The sequence below is a fragment of the Pseudopipra pipra genome, chromosome 20, assembly GCF_036250125.1.
Source record: "Pseudopipra pipra isolate bDixPip1 chromosome 20, bDixPip1.hap1, whole genome shotgun sequence".
Lineage (NCBI taxonomy): Eukaryota > Metazoa > Chordata > Aves > Passeriformes > Pipridae > Pseudopipra > Pseudopipra pipra.
Window position 1 is genome coordinate 2,820,663 of NC_087568.1, and position 27,754 is coordinate 2,848,416.

Below are 27,754 nucleotides of genomic sequence, written 5' to 3' on the forward strand. Positions count from 1 at the left end.
GCATGGTGTAGAGGGTCCCCACCAAGGGACCATCACACCCCCAGAACCCTCTGCACCAACAAATGCATGGCATGACCAGCAGATTCCTGTGCCAGTGTGGTCTGAAGCCAGCGGAGTGAATCAAGTGGCCAAACATGATCAGGACACTCAGATTTCTCATGTTTGCTGGCAACAGCTGAGGGAAGGAGAAACAACCCGCAGGAGAGTCTCCCTTAGCTGCACGACAGCCCACAGCCCCTGCAGGCTGCTCCCAGCTGCAGAGCAGTGACACAACCCGACCCCACTGTCCCCAAACCTCTCGGGGTAACCGTCATCCTCAGGCTGACAGGGAACCACAACTGCCTGCTCCACACCTTCCCCTGCACCCCAGCAGCTGCAGACCCTGGGTGATAGGGAAGCCTGCTTTCCATCAGCCAGACACACACAGGAGTCACCTTTCCAGTTGCGCCAGTGGCTTCCTGCCGGGCACAGCCTGGAAGCAACAGCCCAGCTTTCTCCTGAAGTTACACCCTTCCCCGTAAGACACGTTTGCTCACTGCCAGCCCAGGGATCCCTGATCTGCCCTGGCTCCAATCCAAGCAGAGAAAGGGCCAGTGCTTGGGGATATGTCTCCATGTCCCCGAGAGAACAGACATGCTTCTTACTCCATCTTATTCCATTCATTCTTATTCCACTGCCTCCCCAAGAACCCCTCCCATGCTGCACGGAGCAACAGGTGTGTACTACTGTCTACAGGAGGGCTTCCCAGCGGCATCAGCCTGCCTTGGAAACACCCTGCTGAGCACAGGAGCACACTCTAGAGCCAGGGAAAGGTCTGGAAAATGGTCCTGCTGGAAAAGCAGAGCTCAGCACCCTGCTCTCTGCTCCCACCTCTCACTCAACTCCTGGCCTGGCACCGCCACTCTGCTCAAGTGGCATGATACACCTGGAGCCAGCAGAAGGAAATGGGAACAGGGAGACAAGGAACATTTTGGACTCTGCCCTGACCTCCCTGGGACACGTGGGGCTGTGGATGCTCCCTCTGCCCTGGCAGGCAGGGGCTGGGGGCTGCTCGAGCCCCCTCCAGCAGCAGGCCCGCCCGGGCTCACCGCACCTCACCTGCAGCTTCGCTCTGTGGTTTCTGGCACACGCGGCCGTTAAGAAACCAAAGGCTTTGCCACAGCTCCCAGGAGAGCCAAGGCATGAAGGCAGAGCTGCCCAGCTCCCCTCACCCATGTGGGGCACCCCGACTGGGTGATGCACCCCAAAGCTCCCCCGGCGCCAGCACAGCCCCACAGAAACCTCCAGCAGCCGCAACGCAGCTCCCAGCACCAAAACCCAGCACGAGACCAAACTGGTGGTTTTTTAAGAAGTCCCATCCAGGCCCTGCTTTATTAAACACTCTGGGACACCAGCCTGGGAAAAAAGCAGAGTTTCACACAGGGAGGTGGTTGGCAAAGCAGCAGGTTACTCCAAGTGACATCAGGTTAATAAAGCAGGAGCAGATCTCCACTCTTGTTTAATTAAAAAAGCAAACTGCAATCCCAAGTCTTTGATGTGTTTTTTTTTTTCCTTGTTCCATTTCATTTTTGACCTAGCCCAAGCCATCTAATTGAGATTTTAAGATCCAGACTTTCATCTGGAGAGAAACTAAAGGAATTCCCAAACCTGGATATGCTCATGGACAGGAGTGGGGAAAAACGTGCCACAGCCCAGTTCCTCCTACCAGCTTGAAGGGAGAGGGAAAAAAATGGCTTTGTTTCTTAAGCAGACATTAGTCAGGATAGTTTGGGAATCAAAGTTCCCATTGTAATGAAAAACAATATAATCCCATTACTAAGCAGAGTGGCCAGGCTATTCACCGGGTGGTAACTGGCTACCTGGGAAGGAGCTGCCTTTCAATGGAGCTTCATTCACAATAAACATGAAAGATGTCGAAGGAAGAGCCCAAGACAAAACTCGCCCTCATTCCCACCCTCAACAATGGCTGCTATGAAATATTTGTTTTCCCCAGTTGATGTTTTTTATATCCTCTCCCGGTGTAAAGCTGCACGGCCCCATTGTTTGTGGGAGCTCGGCTCACTCCGCTCATCCCGGCCCCTGCTCCTTCTCTTGGAGGAGCCCATTTATGGGGCCACCATGAAGGATGTGCTTCCAGCAGAGGATCCCCAGGGAACACAGCCCGGGCTGAGGCCAGCACATGATCCCACCACCCACAGGACAGGGGTGGCTTTCCTGGGGCAGGTCCTCCAACAAGTGCCAACGGTGCCCAGTGTGCCCATCAGACACCAGTATGGCACCCAGCTCTTTTCCTCCTCTGTGGTGCTGCCGGCACCTCTGGCATCTGAGAGCACTCCCTGCAACTGCTCCCTGCTCTGGTTTCTCATTTGTAAACTTTTCCCCTTTAAAAACGCTTCATTCTTTGAGCCAGCAGAAGGAAAAGTCAGAATTTGGGGGAGGTGAGGAATTTCCACCTCCCCAGGCTGCCCGCCAGCCCAGCACTGCTGGTGCCCAAGGCCACTCTCCCTTCCCTATCCCTTTTGGGGTAAATGCCCACTTTCCCCCGCTTTGGACCCAGTGCTGTCCACACTTGCTGCCTGTGCAGGGTGAATTCACAGTGCTGTGCTCCCAGAGCTCTGGCACTGGTGTTACACCTCTCTAAGGAAATGATGAACTCTCTTTTTTTCCCCCTTTCCCCCTCAAACCAAGTCTTGGTTAAACACCGCGCAGCCCAAGAGCCAAATATGGAAAACTCCCACGCGTGACCCCACCATCCCACTCTTCTAATCCTGAACATAAAACCTACGATTAGGATCTGAACAGCCACCAAAAGTTTAAACAAGCTAAATTTAGCTCCAATATTTATAAACAAAGAGGAGAGGGGGGTTTAGCAGAGCACACGGGTGCCCCTGTGGCACAAAGCCAACCGAAAGCCAGAGAAATTCCTGCCGGGGATGTTTCAGTGAGGTGGGGAGCGGGCAAAGGTGGTAATGGCCAGACAGTGATGGATCCAGCTCCCCCCCCAAGCTCACGGCCACAAAGCTGCTGGCTTCCCCTTGCAAGCAAAGCTCCCAAAAATTGTTACGAGCAACAAAACCCCTGCCCACTTGGAAACCATGTGCTGAGGGATGTAAAGCATCACCGAGCAGACGGGTATCAGCTCCCGGGATCTGTATCCCGGGATTTCTGTTGCTGCTGAGTTTAACCAAGGAAACGGCGAGGGAGGGAGGGAAGACTCTGCCTCCGACACCTTTTGCCGGCAGAAATCCCTGTGTCAACATGACGCCCTCGCCGAGGGAGCAGGGACAATGGTGGCGGCTCTGCCCTCCGGCCGCAGCCTGCATTCCTGCCCCCCTCCCCTGGAAACCCCCCTTTTGTGGGGAGCAGCAGGCCCTGTGAAAGGGCCGTCTGTCGCCCTGCCTTTTGACTTGGAGGTCTGTGTCTAACATTTTAATAGGGGCTGGGGGCCAGGGAGAGGCCCCCCCTCCTCCCGGGCTGCTCCCCCGCGGGGTCACTCTCCCAGCCCGCCCCAAAGTCGGGCAGCGGGTGTGAGGGCGGGAACTGGGAGCTGATGGTGTGGCACATCCCACTGTGGATGGCCACATTCCTCCACCTGCTCAAGAGGAGCCACCCAATGGGTTAACCACCCATGGAGGGTGTCCTTCCAATCCCCCGTGCAAGGATGCATTGGTGGGGTGGGAACACTGGGGCATGAACTCCTCCATGGCTGCTCATCAACAGCAGAAAATTTCCATCTTAAAATAAACCACCAGACACTCACAAATGCTCAACTCCCAGGCAGTGATGCCAGTGAGGAGAGTGTGGTCCTTGGGGTTCCATCACCCTGCTGACACCAGCTCTCTCAGCAAGGGGACATGGGACAGAGCAACTGACAAAGCCAAGTGCCCCAATGCCAAAGGCTCCTTTCTGTGCTTCTCTTGGGGACAGCTGTGGCAGACACAGGTAGTGCCACATCACACCAGGAGCCACAGGGGAGGATGAGGAGGAACTGGCAGCTGGACGCAAGGCTCAGCCCTTGCAACAGCCAGGGACTGATCCTGCACAGCTCAGGAGGTCCGAGCAAACATGGCACTGACAATCTCAGCTACACTGACTTCAGATCAAGCTCAAAGCAACAGGCTGCCCAGCCCATGGGTGCCCCTCCAGCACCCAGCCCTCCCACCCCATCCCACCACCAGGCCACTTGCCTGCAGGGTGCCCCTTCTATTAAATAAGGGCAATGTTATAGCATCATTAAAACTTAATAAATCCATTTCCCATATAAATACCATTAAATTCAGATTTTGGGGAAGGGAATTAGGGTGAAAACTTGTTAAAAGAAAATGACTCCTGCGCAAATAAATTTTTGCAACTTGACTGAGCATGAAAGTTTCCCATTAAAATGCAGCTCGGCTCCCTTTGCTGGAAATGTGCAAGAGCCTAATAACCAGGGCCTAAACATTAACTGTTTAACTGGCTTTTCCAATATTAACTCCAGGCTGCCATGGGGGGAAGGGGAGGACGTGACGGGTGAAAGCTGAAAGCAGACATTAATTACTGCTGTGCCAGGGAGGCACACCCCGAGCGCGCACCGCTCGCTTCTCACCACCACCCTGTCCCAGGGCACATGGGGGGAGGTTGGGGCTGTTCTGAGCAGGGCCAGGAGTTGGACTCAATGATCCTTGTGGGTCCTTTCCAACTCGGGATGTTCTGTGATTCTATGATTCCCAACAGACACCAACGTTGGACGCGGCAGAAACCCCACTGCATGAAAAGTAGTGGGCACGACTGCTGCCTCATCAGCTGATGGCCATTGTAGGTCCCTTCCAACTGCAAATGTTCTATTTTGGGGGGCAGAGCTCCCCATATGGTCCAGCCAAACACCTCTCCCCCATCCCCAATGCCTCACACAGGCTTTACTCCTGTCTCACACCAAGCACTGCATTTGCCAATGGGAACCACCATCAGCAGCAGGCTGCCCAGAGAAGCTGTGGCTGCCCCATCACTGGAAGTGTCCAAGGCCAGCTGGATGGGGCTTAGAGCAACCTGGCCTAGTGAAAAATGTCCCTGCCCATGGCAGGGAGTTGGAACAAGATGGTCTTTGAGGTCCCTTCCAATCCAAACCATTCCACAATTCTCACCTGAACCAGGATGCAGCTGGCAGGCTGTGCTGCTCCTTCTTGCACTGAGACAGGTTTTGATGTTCAGGTAACCAACTGCAAATGGAGGGAAACTGAGGCACTAAGCACACCTTTCTGGAGGTATGTGGGACCCCCAACCCCATCCCATAAGGCAGACCCCTGCCCATGGGGTACTGCCAGCATGAGGTGGTGAGAGGAGAGGACCTGACCCACAAGACAAGCACTAGAGCTGTAGACAGAGATGCTGCAATGGGTCTGGGTGCTGCCACACTCTGAGGAAGGCAGAGTCCACACATGGGTGTGCAGGTGTGAACAGGCACCTTCACCCCTGGCCAGATGGTCACCTGGAAGCAGCACTGAGCTGCTCTACCAGCAGGAGCCAGCTGTTAAACACTGGGGTATTCCCAGCTGGGCATCTCTAACTGTCCTGGGGCTCTCCAGGCAGGCAGATGGGAGCTGCCATGGGGTTTGGTGTCACTGAGACCCAGCAGGTGCTGCCAAGACTTCCCAACATCGCACACAACAGACGTGCAAAGAGAGTTGTGATATGAAATCCAGCTGGGGCTTCCAAAGCCCTTCAGCCCCCAAATCTGCGACTCTGATCGGACCCTGAGAGTGCCAGAGGTGCAAAGGCACAGCCTGACCCTCACACCTCTCTGCTCCTGGGTGCCTCCACATCCAGATACCCAGGAATCAAGGATGAGACATTCCCCCTCAACACCAGAGCAGCATTTCTATGCTTATTCCAGATCTTTGGCTGATGCCAGTAGCTGCAGTTTTACTCCACACCAAAGTGTGAGCACAGCCCTGGGCTGGTGAGCACCCAACAGAACACTGAGGGCTTACAGTCTCTGAGATGGGAGTAACACCAACCTGCTGCTGCCAGCACCTCTCCAGGCCAACCCCAAGGAGCCCAGCACTGCAGGATGGTGCCCTTCCAGGATAGATGGTCTGGGAAAGCTGGGATGCCTTCTCCCCGCAGCAAATCCGGGCTCTTAAGGGTACCATGCAGCAAGACAGCATCAGGGATTGGTAGGATTTGGGCACAGCTGCTGGGCTGGGTGGCTGCAGCACCATCCTTCAGGCACTGGGGCTCAGCACCATGTGCCAAGGGCTTGTAATGAGATGAAAACACCATTCAAGAAGCATCTGGAATCACCTCAAGCCATCACCTCTCTGGCCTGATGGACTTTCTAACCCTGGACCCCAAGGCAAAGAGCTGTGGGACCAGCCCAGGACCAGCCTGGGGAGCAGTGAGTGAGCAGCCCAAGTCCCCACGGCACTGCCTCATCCCAGGTGGCAGCAGGAGCTGGGCAGTCCTCAGGGATGACTGGACACAGCCTGAGTGGAACAGGTGGACCCTGAACACCTTTTCGGCTGCTGGGATGGAGGCAGGATTCAACTGAGATCCCACTGCAGGCCTGATTTCCGAGGGAGAGTTAAGTTGTATCCCAGAGGCTCTTCCACTCCGCAGCCCCAATACATGGTCTAAAACCTTCACCTGGAGTTTGGCAGCACGTTAACCACAGAGAATTCTCCATCCAGATCCAGAGTGTACCAGCTCTCCCTGACTGCACCCCGAGGCTACTCCCTCGTTAAACACACTGATGCTCTATAAATTTCACATTCCACTCATGTACACACGCCGTTACCACCTGGGACACCTACCAACACGAGCAAAAACGAGGCTCACCGCCCCTCCAGGCCTGGAAAAAGCAGGTTAATTTCCAAACAATGTTATTTTAAAACTTGCTAACTGCTTCCTGATTATGTTGTCCGAGCCCTTAATTGGTGCATAGCCTGGTCTTGCAGTGACTTATACGTGTCACCCTCATGCTACATACAATAAACCATAACAGCCTTGGAGGTGAGGCCAGGGATGCAGAATCAGCTGGAACAAATGGACGTGTTGTGGCTGCCAGCAGGGAGGAAGAGAGCGAGTCAGGGGGTTCAGGTGGAACAGATTTTGGTGGATTAAAACATACCCCATACAACAAAGTGAGAGACCTCCAGAAGCTGCCCACGGAGCACTGCATCACATCATGAAGATTGAAGATGACCCTGCTCATTGCAGGGGGGCTGGACCAGGTGACCTTTAAATGTCCCTTCCAAGGCAAGCTGCTCTGGGGTCACACATCTAACAGCTGTGAGTAAACAGCAGGAAGCAGCCCCTCTGATTTCTGGTGATGATGGCCACTGTGAGTACTGCATCCCCCCTGCATCCCTGAGCAAATTTATCCCAGCAGGCAGCACCCCATCTCTCCTGCTCATCTCTGTGCTGCAGGGACTGCTGAGGGAGCCACTGAGACATCTCCTGAACGTGACCCACGCTGGCCACGCAGTACAACCCTCTGCCCATCCCAACCATCCAAGCCATGAGAAAAATCAAGCGAAAAACCTCAGCTCAAGCAATAAAATCCCAAGGCAAGTGAACAGGAGAGAGTAGGACCAGCAGAGACAACTGATAGCCATCGAGACACCTTGCAGAGAGGAGAGGTGTAAACAGATTCTTTTCTAAAAGAGCTAAAACCCCTGCTGCTGTCCCAATGACCTCACCAGCTGGGCTTCTCAGCTAAGTTTCTTTTCCACTGGAATTCACAACAGGTGACACTTATGTATTTTTAATCTCCCCTCTTACCCATTTCCACCTTGTTCTTTCCGAGAATGAGATCAGACTTGAAAGAGCCACCAAGAGTTCTCAACATGGCTGAATCACTGCTCCTCTAGTTCTTTAAGGGCTTCCTCTGGTTGATTGTTCAACACTCCACCCTCTTCCTCTCCAGCACCGAGACTGCATTTTTTCTTTGTTATTATTTCATGGAAATAACGTTGGGTTAAAGCACATGAGAAAAACCAAACCAGAAGGAAACTTCCGCCCTTTACAATGAGATAACAATGACTGAGCAGTTGAATAACTTGAAGGGTACAGAGACTTGCGGGGCTCACATCACTCCTCTGCCTTCCTGGTTGTCTCCTGAAAGAGTTTTGAGCTAAAATAATCATCTCTTCCCGCTATGGTCCCCCTCTGAATATTTCTTCCCGTGTTTCTGGCCCGCTGCCCGTGGAAGCTGGTGGTGGCAACAGGCACCAGCTCAGGAGCCATTGCCCTGGCTGAACTACAACACCACACTGATTCATAAACAGAGGAAGTACTTTAGCAAACCGACTTTTCCCCCTTTTCAGCACAAACCTAGTGATTAATTTAACTTATTCCTTCCCTTTGCCGTCTCATTTGCTTCTCTGGGCAAGAGGATGACAACCCAGGCACAGCTCCTCTGACTTTAATGGTGAGAGGCTGGAAACTCAGCCCTCTTTCATTCCATCTGCTTTTAACTAGTGGAGCAAGGGAGGTCCTGGGAATAAATGTCACATGGCACAGCGAGCTAAAATCAGCCCGACTCATTTGCAGGGATGCCAGTCAAAACTAGAGTTATCCAACAGTCTAATTAGGAGCTATCACTAGAAGTCAAAACTGCCTCTCGGAAAAACCTTCTCATTTTGTCTGGGAAAATGCCTTAGCCAAAGGCAAGTGCCTTTTCTGGAATGCCACAGCTCCCCAGTGCCACGAAACCTCACGTCAAACCCCGCAGCAGCCACCAGCTCCAGATCGGACCTTTTAAAGCTCCAGCTCTGGGACAGAAACACCCTGTGCCTTCAGCTGGGGTTTGTGCAAGACACAGGAAACTCTGCTGCTGCTACTCTTCCAGCACTGGAAGACCCGGACAACCCTGCCAAGATAGAAAACAGCTCCAAAGCAGCTTAATTAGGGCGCTTCTGTCGCGAGCCCTCCAGCCGATCCAACGCTCAGTCCCCTCCATTCAGTCAAAGCCCTGCGTGCCCCGCACTGCCTGGCAAAGGGACAAGCAAGATAAGGCACCTGGAGCTTTACAAACCACCCCTGTAAAATAATAAAGGCAGAGAAAGCTCCTTGTCTTGCACCGGCGATCCCCTTTCCGCAACGGGGCTGATAACCCGGGTTTGGAGTTATCAGAGTCGTCTCCACGTAACCCAACGAGCTCTGTCCCGCCACAAGCACCGGGACACTCGTCCACTGGAGTAGCGTCTCCCTCATACGCTATTTATTTCACTCCACTTTCTAATTGGATTTGTGGGGGCAGCACAATGGGGCTTTATGGCCAAACTTTGTTAAGTGCCAGGCCGAGCAGAGATGTGGCCAGCAGCCAAAATGGTGCATTTCACGCAGGCGCCAAAGGGCAGTGCCAAGCTTTTCTGCGTCTGGTATCTGTGCTCTTGGCTCTGCTTTGTTTAAGGAGCTTGGAAGCAAAACTCCTCGTAAAGAGATATTCAAACAAGTGAAAAACCAGGGGTTTGCGAGTTGCTATCAGATAACTTGGGAAGTTGCACCTCCTCTAGCCTGGCTGTACCTCTAATATCTACCCCCATCACCCTGCACAGGGCAAGAGCTTTAACACACCGAGCACACACACCTTGGGCTCCTGCAAAAATAACTCATACACAGTCACGAAGACATCACGGCGTCTGCAGCCAAGAGAGAGGCAGTTATTCACAGCCAGCAAGCAAGAAGTTGTATAAAGTTAACTTTTTCTCTTAAAAAAAACCCACCCCAAGCCCACTTCGGCAGCTTCTCCAAATAGAGCTCACACACATCAGATCTAATTAGATTCCATCACCATCTGCACATGAAATGTAAATCAGGAGTTGCAGAGACTTAAGAAAAAAAGGAAAGAATGACCACAAGGAAAAGGAGGGGTGTAAGGTTGGGGAGGGGGTGGAGGGTTGGGCATTCTGGGAAGCCATACATGATTAGTCACACAGCATTAATCTGCCTCCCTTAACAATAGCTGCCGAATTTCGACCGAATCCCAGCTGTCGCTCTTTGAATGAAAGAAAACAAGATTTAGAGCGTCAAGCGTTGGTAAGGGCTTCTGTGCAAAAAAAAGTGGCGTGCATTCATTAGTGGCTCACAAAGGGACCCAGCCTTTGTCCATTAAATTGCTCATGTGCCTGATTGATTTGCTGATTTATTTGCACCAAAGGGTTGGGGGGCTCAGCTTGGAGAAGGGGGCGGGAGGTGCCCGGCTACTGGGCAGAGTAACGGCACCCAGGCGGATTTGCAAAAAAGCAACACGCATTGTCAAGGGAAACTGCCATTCAACAGGTTGGGATTGGAAATGCCTTCAGGTTCCTCCGCCGAGGACTTCCTATTTGGAAATTTGGGGTGGGTGGGAACGTCTCCCCGCCTGCTCTCAGCTCAGGCCACGTTCAACAGGCAGAGGGGAAATCTGGCCGGAAAACAGAGCCTTGCCCATTCACATTTCTTTTATGGAATAGTTTTAAAAAGGGAGCTGGAGTCTTATTCATTTCTCTTGGTTATTGTTCCCTGGGAGCCTGGAGTGAATCGGCCATCGCTGCGGTGGGTCGGTTGGTCCTTCAAAGAGTCCCAACGCTTTACACATCCGTTTCCCCACAATCAGCTTGGAGAAAGCCCCGGCCTGGGTGCCAGGTCCCGCCAGGAACACCAGGCTAGACCACAGCTTGGCACCAGCACTGGCAGTGCTGTAGGAGGAGGTGGCCCTGCTCCCCTGGGGATGGACGTGGACATCATTGGGGCAGCTCCAGCAGCCAGAGCCACGCCATGAAACCTCTCTTGAGTGTTTATTGGAGATGTACTGGTCACCCCACAAACTGCAAGGGGCTGAAAGGCAATGCTTCAGGGCCAGGAGGGAGTAGCTGGAAGAGACAGACAGACAGCCTCCCTCCACGCCCGATGGTCCAACAAGCGCCGCAGGCTGGCCCTACCTCCTGCTCCATCAGCAGGGCAGTCTGCATAGGTTAACACCAGCAAAACATGGCCCTTTGCCCATGTTTTTCCACCCAGCTAGGAACAAAGCCCGATCCTGCCAAACTCGCGGTGACTCCTACACAAGCAGGTTATTCTTGCCACTCAAGGAAAGAAAACGCATCTTGCCCTATTAAATCCAGAGCCTTCAAAGCAAAGTCAACATGCATGTCAATACTTTGGTCGGGGGAGATGAAAATCCTCTGGCTCCTCCATACTTACTGGCACACCTCCGTCCCGTTGGGAAAAGTTTCACACTTGCCCCCGTTGAGGCAGGATTCGGCGAGCTGCGTGCACCGTAAACCTGCAAACAGAGGGACAGCGTTAGCCACAGCACAGGTCCCGGGTGGTAGCAGTCACCCAGATTGGGGACAGGCTTGCTGAGACCCCCAGAGCCCCCTGCACCTGTGCAGCCTGGCGAGGTGGGGGTACAGCACCCAGCAGCCCCCACCCCCGGGGTGATGGGGGCAGGCAGGGACCGCATGGCCTCAACTCTGAGAGGCTCGCCTAAAAATAAACTCAGGGTGGGCTCGAGGGTAGGCTGTGCCTGCTCCTCCAGCAGGAGGACTGACAGAGCGAAACCCCAGATTAGGCCCTTGAGTGACAAATGCCATTTGGGAAAAACCATCTGCCCCAGGGCCCATGAGTTACCACGAACTCGGTAACGAAATGAGTCGCCCGTCATAACTTGCTGTGAGTACAGGTTTCATTGTCTGGCCCTCAGAGTCAAATTCTGCAGAGTTACCACAGCAACTCGCTGAAAGTACCAGAATCGCTTCCGATTTCCACCCCGGCTCGCTCTTCCCCTTCTCTGCCCGACTCGATCTTCACGGTAACTGGTTCTGTGACACGCATGTGCAGCCGGGGCAGTTTCACATTGAGCCATTTCAGCTTTGCACTGCCACCACCACAACCAAAATCGTGCCCTGGATGGGCACCGAGCCCACGCACCCCAGGAACACCCCGCTGGGGCTCTGGCCCCAGCCCCATGTGTCCCCGTGGGGGTTTGGGGACCACTCCGGGTCAGGCACAACTTCCTGCAAACTTTGCCTCCGAGGGCTGCTAGCCACGCTGTGGGATGGGAGCAGCCCTGCTGCCTCCGCTCCCCAAAACCCTCCCAGGGCTCTCCGGAGCAGGCTGCTAGCTCGGCCCCGGGACGTGGGGAGCACCGCAGGGCTCCGGCCCCTCTGTCCCGCAGCGCCGTCCGCTTTTGGGGCTCTTTTTCCCGGCCCGAAACCCGCCACCCCCGACGGTCTCGCAGCGCTTTGCGGCGAAGCTCCCGGTCCCGCCCCGGGAGGGGGGAGCTCCGGGGGGGGGCCCCGGGGGGCCTCGACTGACTTTCAAGAAACAGGAAACCGAGAAAAATTTGCAAAACGGTCAAAAGCTCTCGCAGAACAACAGCAGGAGCGCCCTAACCCCGCGCCCCCTCCGCCGGGCCGAGCCCCGGTTCTCCGGCGCCCCCCGGTACCGAGCTCCGCTCCCCCGACGGCGGCGAGCGCCGCTCCCCGCGGCAGCCCCCGGCACCGAGCTCCGGTTCGCGGTGGCCCCGGGCGCCTCCTTCGGGGCACCGAGCCCTGGCCGCCGCCGCGAGGCTCAGCCCCGCTCCCCCCCCCCGGTTCCGGCCGCGGCTCCCCCGGCGCCGCCGAGCTCCGGCCACCACGGCGGGGCTCAGCCCCTCCGTCCCTCCACGGTGCCGGCCCCTTCGGGTGCGCTTCTCCCGGCGCCGCCGAGCTCCGGTCCTCCCGCAAGAGCCGAGCGCGGTCCCCGCGCATCCCGCGGCACCGAGCCCCGGTTCCCACGAGGAGCCGCGTCCCGGACCCCCCCGCCGAGAGCGCCGCGCTCCGATCCCGCCGCAGCAGCCAAGTCCCGGTTCCCACGGGAATCTCCCGGCCCGGACCCCCCGGCGGCGCCGTGCTCCGGTGCCCGCCGTGCCCCGCCGTGCCCGGGGCTCCCGCCGCGCCCGGGGCTCCCGCCGCGCACGGCCCCGCTCCCGGCAAACTTCCTGCGGGGCGGCCGGTGCGGGGCCCGCCTCGGCGGCGGCCCTCACCTCGCGTCAGGGCGGGCAGCAGGAGCACCAGGAGGCCGGGCGCCAGGAGCCGCTCCATCCCGCTCTGCTCCCGCCGCTCACAGCCGCATAGATCCGCGGGGCCTCGGCCGAGCCGAGCCGAGCCGAGCCGGTGCGGGTGCGGGTCCGCGCCGCCCCGCCGGGAGCCCCAAACACAGCGCGCCCGAGCGCAGCGACTCCGAACGCGGCGCCTCCCGCGGCTGCTCAGCCCCGGCGGGCCGGGCCGGGCGGCGGGGGGCGGGACGGGACGGTGCGGGGCGGGCCGGGCGCGGCGGGACGGGAGGGGATGGGACGGCACGGGCGAGACGCTCCTCCCTGCCCAGCCCCGGGGGCCGCCGCCGGGACCCCCCCTTCCCGCCACCGAGGGTCGCTGAGTGGGACGGGAGCGGGGCTGGGGGGTCCGCGCGGCCCCCATGGGCAGCCTGGGGGTAGCCCCTTCCTTCCACGCAGGCACCGGGCACCTCCAGTGCAGACCCCCGTATGCGGCCACCAGACACCCCCGATGCCGCCAAAGGATACCCCCGGTGCAGACCCCCCTGGGCAACTCTGGACACCCACGGTGCAACCCCCTGTGTAATCCCTTCAAGCCCGCGGTGCAGCCCCAGCACAGCATTCCAATGAGCAGAGCCCCAATGCAGCCTCGGACACCTCCATGCAGATTCCCCCAAGCAGCCTTCACATAGTTCCAGTGCAGCCCCTGGACATCTCCAGTTCAGCTCTCACCCCACCCTTGACGCAGCCGTCCCCATAATCCCAGTGCAGTTCCCCCATGGTCCCAGTGAAGCCCCTGCACAGCCCCCCCCCAGTACAGCCCCCCCAGCCCCTGCACAGCCCCTGGGGCCAGAGTGCCCACTCAGTGACCACAGGAGCACCCAGGTCCCCACGGCGTGTCCGAGCAGGGGCTCTGGGCACCCAAAGCATGGGACACACGGGAATGGGGGTGTTTGTTTGTACCAGGGGACCAGGGCTTGGGCTGAGCATCCCCTGGGGGTCACAGGGTCCTGCACTGGGAAGCAGGGGGTGGGATTCACCTTCTGACCCGCAGCAGGACGCAGGTGCACACAGGTACACAGAGCCATTTCCCACCCACCTTCCCGATCCGTGCAGGCAGCGCGCATGGAGCTGGGTCGGATGTTGTTTGTTTTGTGCTGTGAACTCATGAACTCGCAGGCAGAGCCTGGCCAGCCCCATGCGCCGCATCCACAAATAAACAAACACACTGGGAGAAGCAGGGAAGCCAAACCCAGAGGCAGCCCCACAACCCCCAGATGTGTGTAGGCATCCTGTGCGTGCAGCAGTGCTGGGGGGGGTCTCTGTGCCCTCATCCCCGTGCCCCCAGAGCCTTGCTCCTGCCCCAGCTGTTTCTGTGCTGCAGTCAAGATTGCAGCCAGGCCCTGAGCCCAGGACAGGTTGAAGCCCTTAACCTGTTTATGAGTGTTACCCGCAAGCTGTGGCTGCAGGAGGGTGCTCAGGGCTCTGCCCAGAGAGCACTGCCAACAGAAACAGCCTGTGTGACTGATGCTTCCTCACAGGGTTGTGGGAGCCAACCCTGCTCAGCGAGGCCGTGGTGCCTGCAACAGTGGGGAGCAAAAACTTGGAGCATGGAGAATTAATGCTGGGGTACCAGCTGAACCAGGCACAGCAGTATCGACATCCCACTGGACTCCTGGGTCTCCCACCCACCTCCTCTGAGCTGCTGGAGGCCATGGCTCTTTTACAGCTCCCAAACAGGGGGACATGGAGGGATGGCTGCCAGCCTTTGGCTGAAAGCTTGGGAAAGAGGAAGAGGAGGGAGGGTCAACAAGGGGTTAACGGGAAGGAGGTGACATGGTGGTCATCTGTGTCTCTCATCACAGGGCACCTCTCCACCAGCCCCCCAGGCTCATCCCATCCCATGCCAGCCCCGCTATTATCCCAGTGCTTCCTGCTGTAAACTATTTCCAGAGCAAGTGTGAAACAATTAAACAAACCGAAGGGCAGAGTCTGCTCAGCAGATCAAAGGCGCGAGCCCTGCAGCGGTACCTCACTCCCGCGGCTCCCTCCTTCCCTGCTCCTCCTCACTTGGGCTCTAAAACAGTGCCCTGACCCAGGCTGGGAAGTGGGGGTTCTGTGTGGAGCATGGTGCCACTTGGGATTTGGGTGCCACTGGAAGCTCAAGACCTGTTTGAAACCTGAAGTTGTCCCAGGGAGATGCTGCTTGGCTCACTCCAGACATGTCACTTGGCTCACTCCTCTCTCTACTCATGTCACAGTAGAGAAGGGACAAGGCTGGGCCTTTGATGTGTTTCAAGAACAAATAAGAGATGCCAAAGGACATGGGGCTGTAATGTTTCTTCTTCTACCGTCATTTTCTACCCTTGGCAGGGAATAATGGAATTATGGAATGGTTTGAGCTGGAACAGACCTTAAAGCTCATTCAGTTCCCTGCCATGGGCAGGGACACCTTTCACTAGACCAGGTTGCTCAAAGCCCTGTCCAACCTGGCCTTGGATACTTCCCAGAAGTGAATGTCCCCCTGTTTTATCCTCCCTGCAGACATGAGTAGGGTGGCAGCAGCTGGACAGCAGAATGTGGCCCCTGCCCCCACTCTGGCTGTGCCACCATGACTGTGGCACCATTTTCAGCCTCACATGGAGATGAGGCAGCAGCGAGGACAGCCTGAGGCTTCCACCCTTGGGGCATCCTTGGAGATGGAGACTTTGTTGTCTTTCTCCATCTTCTCCCTTTCTCCCTCCCCATCAGAGCCCAGGGAGCAGGGAGCATCTCAGCTCTACCTGCCTGGAAATATCGGCTGTAGCTTTGCCCGGGCTTGTTCCCCATGTGCAGAAAGCACCACATGTTCAGCTCAGCTTTGCTCTGGGCTTGATCCCTGAAACTGAGGAGAGACCCTCCTGCCCCACTAGATTATCCTGGGCATGCCTGGGGACATGGGGCTGTTGGTGTCCCTGCCATGCCTGTGTCATGTGGGGATGGAGAGGTGGTGATGCTGGCGGACACGCAGCGCGGCGGGATGTGGTGGCAGGACCAGGTGGAAGGATAACTGTGCGTCCCAGGCACTGGCTGCTCTTGGAGTGCTGGACCCCCATGGGCCTGGGGCTGAAAGAGCACGTGGGAAGCCATGAGTGAGCCCTGGCCCTGGTTTTCCTCCGTGGTTGGGAGGGTCTGTGTGTCCAGGGACACGGCTGTGGATAAACACAGACAGACCCGGGCGTGCGGCTGCGCAGCCACGTCGCCTCATCCCCTGAGCACAGAAGGTCAAATACATCTATTTATTGCCATCACCCGGGGGCTCTGTGACCCTGCAGTGCTGGGGCTCTGCTTGGGGGAAGGCTTTGCCATGGGGGAGGTAAAAAGGTCCTCTGTGGTTTTCCATGAGCGTCTCGGTGCGAGGATGACTCCTCCAGCCAGGCGCTGCTGTGAGATATCCCGCCTTAATCTGGTTCCATCCTTCTCCTGGTACTGGGTGATCTGGAGCAAAATCCTTGCAGGGAAACTCCTCAAGTTTCCTTCTCCTGGACGCCTCCTCCAGAGACTCCTACCAAGAAAAGTTAAAAAGGGAGGAAGGCAGAAGTCAGCGCTCAGCATAAATCTTTTTGCAATAAGAGGTGGATAAGACATAAATCCAAAGAAACTTTTTTACTCTGAGTGGTCTTCAGGGGTTAAAAATAATGGGATTTTAGGTCCTTTTAAAAATAGCGTTTGTGAAAGGCTTTAATAGAAACCTTGGCAACTGTCCATGTGATTAGTGATTTAAAAACATGAAACCTCCACACATGTTTAAAAGTTTTAATAAGTTAAAATTAAATGAGTGAAACTCTGGGAATATTTTTTTGTTACTGCAAGCTAAGAAAATTATGTCCGTTAAGCAAAACTTAATACAAATATAAACAGGTAATGCACATCTGTAAATTATTTTCATGTCTCCAGGGGCTGGAAAAAAACCTAAGTGAGACCAGCATTCTTATATATATTTTGCCTTGACAGCTCAGGAAAAAATTTGCCAAAAACCAGAGTTAGAGCACTGGGCTGGCGTGGGAAAGTTGGTTTAGTGAGAAATTTGCCCGAGGCTATTTAAATAAAAACAGGCTTTTTTTTTTAATGGCAAATGCCTGTTAAATACAACCAACGCGGCTTCCAATCGCCTGAGTAACTTGTGTGCCTATTCCTTCTTGACACTTTCATCTCTTTATCATCACAATCAATATTTTGCTCTTATACCTACAGTGCAATAAAAATAAGACTGATAAGGCAGACATCAAACTGGATCTCTCCTGCTTTCCCCGCCGTGCTTGGCTTGGCATTGCTCTGCCACCTGGGTTTTGGAGCAGCATGGGGGGTTAGCCCTCCTCACGCTGGTACATGCACCCCCCACCCTCCCTCCTGCTCTGAAAAAGCCTAATTTTTAGTAATTAAGCATGAATCAAAGTGGGTAGAGCATCCTGGAAAGTCTGAGCAGATAAAAATGCACTGGTCCTGGAGTCTGCGAGGTCAAACTATCCCAAAGCTGCTCCATAATGGGATTAAGCTGTGATTCTCCCGGGCACCAGGAAAACGAGGCTGGATTTGCAAGAATGGTCTAAATCCTGATTTTTTTTTTAAATCTTATTTTTCTTAAATAGCTGACTGGAAGATTGTGCCTGGATGGCCATAAGATAAATCACGCCAGCTCTGCCATCCCCCTGGCAGGGTGATGGCAGCGCCTCTGGCAGCACCTGGCCATAGAGGACAACTTTCCTCCCGGCAGCACAGTGAGATTTGGTCCCATCAGGGTGTCCAGGGTTGGGATGGGACAGAGGACACTCAGTCCTCACTACCCTGGGTGGAAGTCGGTGCCATGCGTGTCCCTGCCCAGGCACGGCTGCTGCACCAGGCTTGGCACCCGCGGGGTTTTCCTCCTCACGGGCTGCTGAAACTGGTTTTAGTTGCAGGGTTGCTCTTGGCCATCGTTTCTCGGTGTGTAAAGTCAGCTCAGGAACTCTCACCCAGGGATTAGCGACAGGCAGGGAGATGTCCTGGAGGAGCAGATTTGTACCTGGGCGAAAGGTGCTGCTGCTCTATTGCACTGTAAAATCTGTGTCACGTTTAAAATAAAATACCTTTATGGGCTGTGAGGGGAGGGCAGGTGCTGGGCAGGCGTCGCTCAGCCCAGCCCTGGCCTTGCCAGCTCCTGTGCTGTTCCTTTCCACCTCCATAAAACAACTGAAACATTCTCTGTTGTGTAAACAGAGGCTCATGGGGTTTATGGGGCTGTGAGTGACAATGTGCTTGTCCTTATGATATGGGCTGCTGGAGATGCAGTCCCCCTGTCCTTTGGTGCATGTCCCTGTTCCCTCCATGCTGTTCTTGTCCTTGCCTGCACCTAGATGCTGCAGACCCTGTGTGCTGTCTCTCACCGGGGTGGTTCCTCAGGGTGTCACAGACACCAAGCTCAGGGGTGGGGATAGCTCTGCACCCACCAGCTCTCACCCACGTGGGAGGTGGTGACCTCAACTCTCTCAAAGTGCAGACCCCAGCCCAGCCTTGCCCCAGCCCTGAGGACATGCAGGACACGTTTGCACCCTGCGTTTCATGTGCATCTCCTTTCAAAACCCTCCATTTCTTTGCTTTTTATTCCATTCCTCCTTTTCCTGCTGAGGCACTTTGCATCATCTCACTAAACAAATTGCTCACCGGAGTGCGTGGAGGGGCCAGGATTAAACCTCTCCTGATATCTACATTAAATAATCGAAAATCATCGCTCACAGCAGTGAAAACCCGAGCGTGAATCTCTGTGCACAAGCCCGGGCATGAACCTGATACTGGATTTCTGGACCGCCGTGCAATGCCAAGCTCATCCGAGTCACGCTGGCATCCCCGCAGTTTCACCCGGCTCCCTGCTGCTGGGATTCGCCTCTCCCAGGGCACACGCTCAAGAAAGATGTCATGCCATGTGGACACTTGCTCTGTGCAGGTTTCAGGCAGGTTTTCTGGGAGACATTGCTCCCGGAGACCCGGGCGTGCCCCTTCTCGCAGTGCTGGCCTGGGGGGCCGAGTTGCAGGGTCCTGGGATGCCACCAACGCTGACAGGTAGTTTCAGGGGCAGTTCAGTGCCAGGTCTGTTCTCACAGCTATGGGATTCAGGACTTGGGAGCTCCTGTGCCGGGATAAAGCCAGTTGGAATTCTTAGGTGATTACAAAAAGAGGGTAAAAAAGCACTTTCCGCACCCCAGCCTTTGCTGTTGCTGCATTCACGGGCGCTCCCACCCACCGCCCCCTCTTTCTTTCCGCATGGAAACGGGAAGATTTGGAGATGTTTCACTTTCCAGAGTGGCTTCAAAGCAGCCCTTTTCCCCTGGAAAACATGCAGAGGGGACTGCACACCTTCTGTGCTGGTGCAGGGTGTGTTGGGCTGTGGGACCCCCGATGGCTGCCCTGTGCTGGGGTGGGGCAGGAGCTCCTTTGTCCCCCCCCTGCCACGGTTGGGCACATGTGTGAGGGCTGCTGTTGGGGAATGCTTCCCACCCAGCTCTGACCTTGGTGCCTCCCAGCAAAAACACCTCCTGGAGAGGGGCCAAACATAATAGCCAGTTCCTTCTACTCCCTTCCTTCCCAGGCAGCCACATTATCACAGGGCTCGGCCGCGAATCAAAGCCAGGCACACGAAGAAGGGAACCAGGAGAAATCGGCTCAAAGATGCCGTTTCCGCTGAGAGAGGAGAGGCTGGAGGGCACCGGCTGCCTCCTGGAGCCGCCTGCGTTATCATGGGGTGCCCCATCCCAGAAGGCTCCGTGCCTGGGAGGGAGGGAGGAAGGGAAGGAGGGAGGGGGGACTCCCTTGAACCAGGTTTGGGTGCACCCAGGAGCCCCAGGAAAACCCCCTCCCTGCCCAGTGCACCCCTCATGCCAGGGCACTGGGGATCCCCTGCCCTGTGCCGTGGTGGCTCCCACCAGACAGGCTGTGCTTGGGGGCTTTGGTGCCACAGCCAGTGCCAAAGAGTTTGGAAGAGCCCCAGAGCCCATTCCCCAGACTCTGCCCATGCGCAGCTGTAGGTGAGTGATTTCTTTCCAGGAAGATCATTGTGGGTTTTCATATACCCATAGAATATGCTGAGTTGGAAGGGACCCATCGAGCGCAGCTCCTATGTAGGATACTGTGAGAGACAGTATCAAAAACTTTGCTGAAGTCCAAGAAGATTGCATCTACTGGCTTTCCTAAATCAACTTTTTTTCTCTATGTTTAGGTTGAAAAATAAATAAACCAAAAACCCCTGTGACACCACAATCATTTGTCCCCCCTGTGGGGGTTTCCTTCATGGGGACAGGTTGCTCCTGCTTGGCAAGGGCTGCTACCCGTTGCCTCTCTCAGCGGGATGGGGGCTCTGGGGGTCCTGGCTGTGGCCCCATCCCCATGCACAGGGACGGTGCAGGCACTTTGCTGGTGGCACGGGCCGGGCCGTGTGCCGTACCACCCCCCGGCAGCAGCTCTGCCCGCGGCACGGGCCGGCGCGGGTGGCGGGCTGGGAACCGGCCGGCCAGGAGGTGCCAGCAAGGTGTGATCCCTCCTCTGCCGCCCTGAGCCGGTGACTTCAAAGCCCGGTGACCTTTCAAATGCAGCGGCTCCTGCACGGGGCGGGGACACTCACAGCCAGGGGTGAAGCGGGGAGTGCAAGGGGGGAATCCGTGCACACCTGGACCCGCCGGATGGATGGGGTCAACCCCCTGCCCCAGCGCATGATAATGCTACCTGGTGGGGCCCCCTTGCCACCATCAGCTCCCCACTCCTGGCAGGAGCTTGTGCCTGTTGGAGCAACTCCTGGCACGGCCGGGCTGGGCTCGTGCTGTCGCCTGGACTTTGGAGCGTAGGAGCTGCCGAGGGTGGTGGTGTGTTGCTCCCTCCTGCTCTGGCACCTCGCCGGGCTGTGCCCCTGTGACACGTGGGCTCTGCCAAGTTCCCGTGGATGGAGCCACAGTCCTGCCCTGTGGAACAGGGAGCTGCACGGGACGATGCTCCCACGGATGTCCAGCAGCATAAACACATCAAAGCGCGTCCTGATGGCAGCGAGTAAACAGGAAGGGACAGAAAGACAAACACGGCTCCTCGCAACTGCTGGGGGAGAAAAACAACTCTCTCTCCAGGCGGGAGAAGGTTTGCTGCCTGCTCAGCTGCAACCCCCGTGGAGAAATGAGCCAAGTGAGCCAAATGGGCCAAATGGGCCAAAAGGGCTTGGGGCCACCTGCTCCAAATGCTGCTGGGTGTGTGGATGTGAGCCCTGCTGACAGGAGCTGCAGAGGTCAGGGGTGCCCGTGTGTCTCCTGCTGCCTGTACATACCAAGGCGTTGTGCTCAGTGCTCTGCAAGCACAGAGCAAAGTGGTTTTGGGAAAACTGCTGGAGATGAGGCTGAGTGGGATGGCAGCAGCACAGGCTGCTTTCTCACCCATTGCCTTCCCAGTGCCGAGGCCGGTTCCCAGGGCTGCCCGACGGGGCTGCGCCAGGGTCTGTAATGGGATTAGGGGCCTCCTTGCTCGGTCATCCCATCCTAATCCTGCTGGGAGGGGAAAAGTCAGGCTGGGACAAAAGGCATTAGCCGTCCGCGCCTGGTCGTGGCCGCTGACCTCTGCGCAGGTGGCGGGGCCGGGGCACCAGCCACAGACCCCTCGCTGCTGCCACGCGGGTGGTCGCAGCCACCGGCCGAGTCCCTGTGCTGCGGGGGCTGCCCACAGGGCTGGGGGCAGTGCTACCACGGCGGGACCCCAAACGTGTGGGCGCTGGGCATGGGAGCGTGGCGCTGGCACGGCTCCGCTGGGCGTCAGCGGGACGAGCTGATTCACCGCCTCGGAGCAGCTGCTGTCCAGCAAAGTTCCTGTTTTTCAGTGAAATCCCTAAACTCCGTGCCTGGAAAAAAACAAATGGGAGCGGAGCAGGTGCCTGGCCCTGTGCTGGGTGGCTGCGAGGGCTCAGCCTTGGCTGTCTGTTGATAGCACAAATTCCAGAGCTGGACGGGTCCATACTCATGAACTGAGGAAACAACTCAAAAAATTCCCCCCCCTCCAAAGAAACCCCAGACTTGGGGGTTTGGGAGGAAGTCAAATTCTCCTGCTTTGGAGCATGAGCCAAACTCAAAAGGTGGGAAAATCAGAATTAAACTTTCCCTGGAGAGGGATTAGCCCCATGTGCCTGCTACCCTCCACCCTCATCCCTGCTGCCCATGCAGGGTGCCCTGTCCCTGCAGGGTCCTGAGCAGTGTGGCCAAAACCACCTCTGGGAGATGACTCAAAGGTTGGACCTGGGCTGTCCTAAGTATTGAGGGGGTATTAGCACGTTTCTCTGCGAGGGCATGGAGTTGTGGGAGCTCATCCCACCCCACAGCACTCCCTGAGGACAGCCCAGGGTGTCTCCTGCAAAATGCCTTTAGGGACGTGAAGATGAGGGGCCCAGCCAGGCTGCCCCCAGATTCCAAACCACAGCCATCCCGGGGGAACACCCATCACAGCCCCCAGGGACACTGGGTGGGCACGGGGGGGATCCTCCCCCCCACGAGAGCGCGTTGGCTTCAGTCTGCGTGGCTTCGGTTTGCTGAGCGGGATGTTTTCAAACCTGCTCTTGAGGGAGGAGGTTTGCCAACGGAAATATGTAACTGACTGTAAATAATGACTTTTATCTGCAGCGGTGCCCGTGAAATGAATAAACTCCCAGCAGCAGCAGGGCAGAGCCAGCGGGTCTGTGCAGGTGACAGCGCAGGGTGTTGGGTTACGGGCTCCCCATCACCGCCAGAGCCCCCCGATGACTTGTGACAGGTTCATAAGCTGAGAAATGTGATGCTTTGCAAGGTTCAGTAAATATTAGGACTACTCCTCCCTCTTTCTGGTGCAGGTTTAATTGCGAGGATAATTCATGGGAGCACAAGGACGGGAAAAAAAAACCCCAAACATCTGGGAAAATAGGACCTGTTAAATAGAATCCATTAATAACAGAATAATTGTCCCTCTGCATGTGATTCAGACAGCTGCCTAATTGTTAATTACCTCGATATGAGAATAACAGGTAATTACGGGGCTGCATCACGAGGAGTTGACTTTTTTTTCTTCCTCCTTCTTTTCTTTTGGGGAATGCTGGAGCCGGAGCATGCCCCAGCAGGTCACGCCAGGACTCAGAGGAGAGGTGCTCCCCAGGCAGAGCTCCTCTTGAGTTGGAAAGTCCAGGTTCCAGCCATGTCCTGAAGCTGTTTCTGCTCTTGGACATAGATCCCAAGAGCTTTCCTCAAGGCACTGAGGACCAGCCACCCTCCTCAGCCATGGGATCCTGCCCAGGCAGAGCCCAGCCCCAGCTCCACACTGAGCAAACAAAAACTAAACGTTATGGGTGACCTTGGCTGTCAAATTCCCCAAGATTACTTGATTTAAGAGGCATTCTTGAAATATTTCATTTCCATTTGTCTGTTGCAAAATGTGCTTTCTGCAAGGGCAGAAACACACTCAAAGCCACAGGCACAGACGTGCAACACACACACGTGTAGGCGCTGAGCAAGTATCTGGCAGAGACAGGACTCTGCCTCAAGTTTTTTTGGACCAAGAAATGTTTCTGTGCCCCATTTGCTAGAGGTGAGAGGATGCAGAGACAGACAGGCACTGCTGAGGGGGTGATAACATCTGTGCAATTAGTGATGCTGCTGCTGGGGGTTTGCCATTGCTGGTTTCGTGCAATTTTTACCTTTGGCTTCTTCCAGGGAAGTGATACCAGCCAAGAGACAGCCGAGCAAGGAGGCAGCTGGGACAGACGAGTGTGGATGGAGAGACCTGTCTGAGACTCCATCAGAGGAGGAGGCATCCCCAGTGCTGCCTCCCACACCAGCTGTGCTTCGTGGGCCTGATCCAGTGCCAGGAAAGCCAACACTGTTTCCTGTGTACAAGGGGAGTGGGACATCAGTCAGCAGAGATCCCTGAGGGATGCAGAGCTGATTTCAGTCCTGGAGAAGGCAACATGTCTATTCCATTAGCTGCCCAAGCAGATGGTGTTGTGGAGCATGAGCCACTGCGGGGTACAGTGATTCCGGGGTTACCCAGCCCAGGCTCTATCCCAGCCACTCCCATCCTCTGGAGATGAGACACTTGCAGCAGCCTGGCAGAGGGAACATGGAACCTCTTTCAGAGCCCCAGCCCAGGGCACGTCCCACTGCCAGCAACGTGCTGGGGAGGGAGGGATGCTCTGCTTCTCATCCCTGCTTCCTGCAGGCAAAAATAGCCCTGGGCCTCATGTTCCTGTGTATCTTGTGTATTTATAGTGTGAAAGGTTCCATAACGTGCTGCCCTTCTGGCTCTCACCTGCATTTCGGGGAGGAAATACCACCTCCCTCCCATGTGTTCGTGTGTGTCTTTCACACCAGAGGGGCCTCAGCACTTCCCACGGGCACAACACAAACCAGGTCCCGTCAGCAGGACCTACGTGACTGTGTCCACCCGGAGGGGATGGGGCCGGTCCTGGGTGGGATGCCGGGTGGGATTCCCCACGGGAACAACAGACGTGGGAGATACGGAGCCTGCTTGTGCTGCCCTCCAACACCTGCGTTTGCACAGCGAGGGCAAAGTCTGCAGGATGTATGGCAAGATCCTTTTGAGAAACAAAAAAGAAGGAAGCTCCCCGAGTGATCCGGGGTCACAGGCACCATCCATGCGGTGGATGGTGTCTCCTGGCTTTGCTTGGCTGCCCAGGGGCCCAGTGGCACTGGCGAGGGCAGGGCTGGCACAAATCACCACCCACAGCACTGACAGGAGCTCATTTTTCTAAGCATATCACCAAAGAAGCTAAATATACATTTTCCATTCAATTCCCCAAAGCAGCGATAGCCCAGAGCCTAAAAATAAATCCCTTTGGATTGTGCCTGGGCCAGAATTAGACTGCCTCCAGACCAAGCCCTGTTCAGCTTCATGCCAACCTGAGCCCCCTCTCTCCCTCTGGGCTCCCAGTGGCACAGGACGAGGTGTCCCCATGTAGCCCCCACCTTCTCCAGCTCCAGCCCTGCTGTGGTGGCACATGTCGAGGAGCAATGGTGAGCAGAAGAGTCCCAGTGGCTGGTTCCTGTTGCAAGACTCATCTCATGGAAAAACTCACGTTTTGAAAGGCTTTTCCCCATCCCAGGGTGTGCTGGGTGTTGGCCCAAAACCCAGTGTGTCCTCTGGCATTGCCATCCCTGGTGCACCACCAAACTCTTGCCACAGCTGCTGCCTCAGCACTGACTGCCCAGGACTCACAGCCCCACCTTCAGACCTCTCCAGCCCCACTTTTAGCCCCCCCTCCAGCCCCACAGGTTTTTCCTGTACCCTCTGTAAGTGAGGTCCAGGTGCTGCTCCTCCATCTGATGAGTGCCCACCTCGGAGGGCTCTGTGGACACAAGGGGCCAGGCAGTGATCCCTTGACCACCCCAGCCAGACCCAGCTCATCCTTCCCTCCTCTGTGTAAGCCATAACCACTGTTACATCTCAGTGAAATAACACATTTGACAGAAACATGGGGGAAAAAAACCCCACAACCCTAAACCCTGTAAAACTGAAATTGTAGTTCTCCCGGGATGCAGCGTCTGAAATATTCCCACAACCTTTGCATAATGCATTGCTCATGTCAGACCTCAGGAGACAGAAATTAATAGCTAACAGCAAGCAGGCATGGCACACACGTGGGCTTTCCTTCGCTCCCTGCTCCCAGGGGCTCCACACTCGGGGGATACTTTTCCTTTACATTCAACTCAAATAATTCTCGTTTAAAGACAGACACGAGAAGGAAAAAAAAAAAAGGACTGTAAGAGGACTCACAGAGAATTTGTGCCAAACAGGAAATATTCAATAAATGTTTATCCTCTCGCACAATGGTGGGGTTTCAAAAGTTTTCTATGGATGTGGTTTAAGGCTGGAGGGGTGGGGGGGCTTCTCCTCCCCCTCCAGGCTCTGGATGAGTGGGAGATGAGTTTGGGCTCTGCCTGTCTGGGCAGCTGATGGAGGTGTGATCTGGACTGTGCTGTCCCCCTAATTGCACCCAGGGAAGGAATTAAGGGATTGAATTCCTGGGGCAGGAGCTAGATTTTACTGTCAGCCAGGACACTGCCCTGGTGGGATGCTCTGTGCCTCAGTTTCCCTGACAAGACCTCCATTCCCACGAGCACCCCACAGAAACGGGGCCGTGCTAACCAGCCCCTCTGCAAATCTGCTCCTTCCCTCTGCTTTCCTGGTCCCGGCAGCTTTTTCCCAAACCTTCCTCCCCTCCCCCCCAAAAATGTGAAAAAATAGCTCCATCTGGATGCTGTTTCCACCCAGGCACAGGCCCCGGGGCCGGGAGCCAAGAGAGCAGCGCCTGTGAACGGCAGACGTGGGAGCGGGAGAGGATGTGATGGGGAAGCTGTGAGAAAAGCCTGAGGTCGGCAAACCTTCGGCTCACCGTGGGAGCCTCCCCCGCGCAGGAGAGGACTTGGCAGCCGGGGACGAGGGGCAATGCGAGCCCCTGACCTGAGGGATGGTGGTCTTCTGGGCTTGGGGGTGGCATGGAGAGGTACAGAGGGATGGAGAGAGGAGGGACAGATGCTGCCCAGCAGCTCTGTGCTGAGCAGGCACCACATCAGGGCCCCGCTTCCCTCCTGCTCCGGAGTGGGACATCCCATGGGATTGTGGCAGTGGCTTCTTTGGGCTGTTGGTGTGGAGCAGCCTCAGGGATGTTGCACCACTCCTCCAGCAGCAGCTCCATCCCATCCCCTCCTGACATTGCTCCAGACTCCCCAGCCTCGGCCATGAGAGGGGACGGGCTGGCTTCCTGCTTCCCAGACCTCCCACGCCAGCACGTGTTATTTATGACCCCCAGGTTTTCAAATGATACATAAATTAGCAGAGAATGGGGGTGGGGGAGGTCCCACCACGTGGCGACCACCGCACGAGGGGCAACCTCGCCTGGGGAGGGGGGACAGTCACAGCCGGCACGGGAGGAGTTAAGCTGCCGGCGTGGGGAAGCCACCTCCATCCTCCAAAATACAATCGACCAGGAAATAAACAGGAGCTTGTGTTTGTTTCAGTGCACAAGTGAAAAATAAAAGGATTTCCTGCGGGCCAGGGCGCCCGGGGTCCCGCAGCCCGGCCGCCGAGCTGCCCGCCGCCCCGCGCCCATTGTTCACCCCGGCGCTGCCGCGGGGGACATTGTTCCCTCAAAATGTCCCATCAGATAAAGGAGCAGCAAATGGCTCCCTGGGCTGTGCTGGTGGTGGCCACCAGAACCAGCGAGAGCAAGCCCATGAGGTTTATCCAGACTTTGGGGGTCCCAGGCGCAGCATCCAACCCAGGTCCTGCCGGCAGCGAGGGGATCCCATCCTGCCTTCCACCTCAGGGCCTGGATGACGGGAAGGCAGTGACACCCCGGGATGTTTGTGAGTGAATCCCCACACACCAACTGGGGCTGTAGCTGGGCCAGACCCAGACCCAGAGGTCTGAGCAGTCGAGGGGTGCGGGGAGGTCTGGCACGGCACACGAGGGCCTCACACTCTCTCAAAGAGGGTTTCTCTCTTCCTCTTTTAATCAGCCGAATCTCACTGAAGCAGTAAAACCTCACGTTTCCTACTGCTCAATGATATTTGCTGACTGCAGTGTCACAACAACCGTACCGGATGAGTGGAAAAAAAGAGAAATGTTAGAAAAATAACCCTGTGTGGAGGCACGTGGGAGTGCTGAGCCCTGACAGCCACAGGGCTCCCCGCCGGCAGAAACCCCTCGCTGGGGCTGATGCTCCTGGAAAGCAGCAGA

General features: G+C 56.2%; 1 protein-coding gene and 1 long non-coding RNA gene across 3 annotated transcripts in view; one reads left to right on the top strand and one right to left on the bottom strand.

Moving 5' to 3' along the window:
• Nucleotides 1-13,207, bottom strand: part of NOTCH1 (notch receptor 1) — a 43,789-nt gene extending 30,582 nt beyond the window's left edge. For both annotated transcript variants that reach the window (XM_064676731.1, XM_064676730.1), the window contains exons 1-2: nt 12,989-13,207; nt 11,164-11,245 (exon numbers count right to left, since the gene is read on the bottom strand). In XM_064676731.1, the coding sequence (XP_064532801.1) occupies nt 11,164-11,245; nt 12,989-13,046 (140 nt within the window). In that variant the 5' untranslated portion in view covers nt 13,047-13,207. The remainder of the gene's footprint in view (nt 1-11,163; nt 11,246-12,988) is intronic.
• Nucleotides 13,208-21,001: 7,794 nt separating this feature from the next.
• Nucleotides 21,002-23,987, top strand: LOC135425164 (uncharacterized). The gene is made up of 2 exons (XR_010435495.1): nt 21,002-21,175; nt 23,710-23,987. It is a non-coding gene; the product is annotated as an uncharacterized LOC135425164 (long non-coding RNA).
• Nucleotides 23,988-27,754: the final 3,767 nt, after the last annotated feature.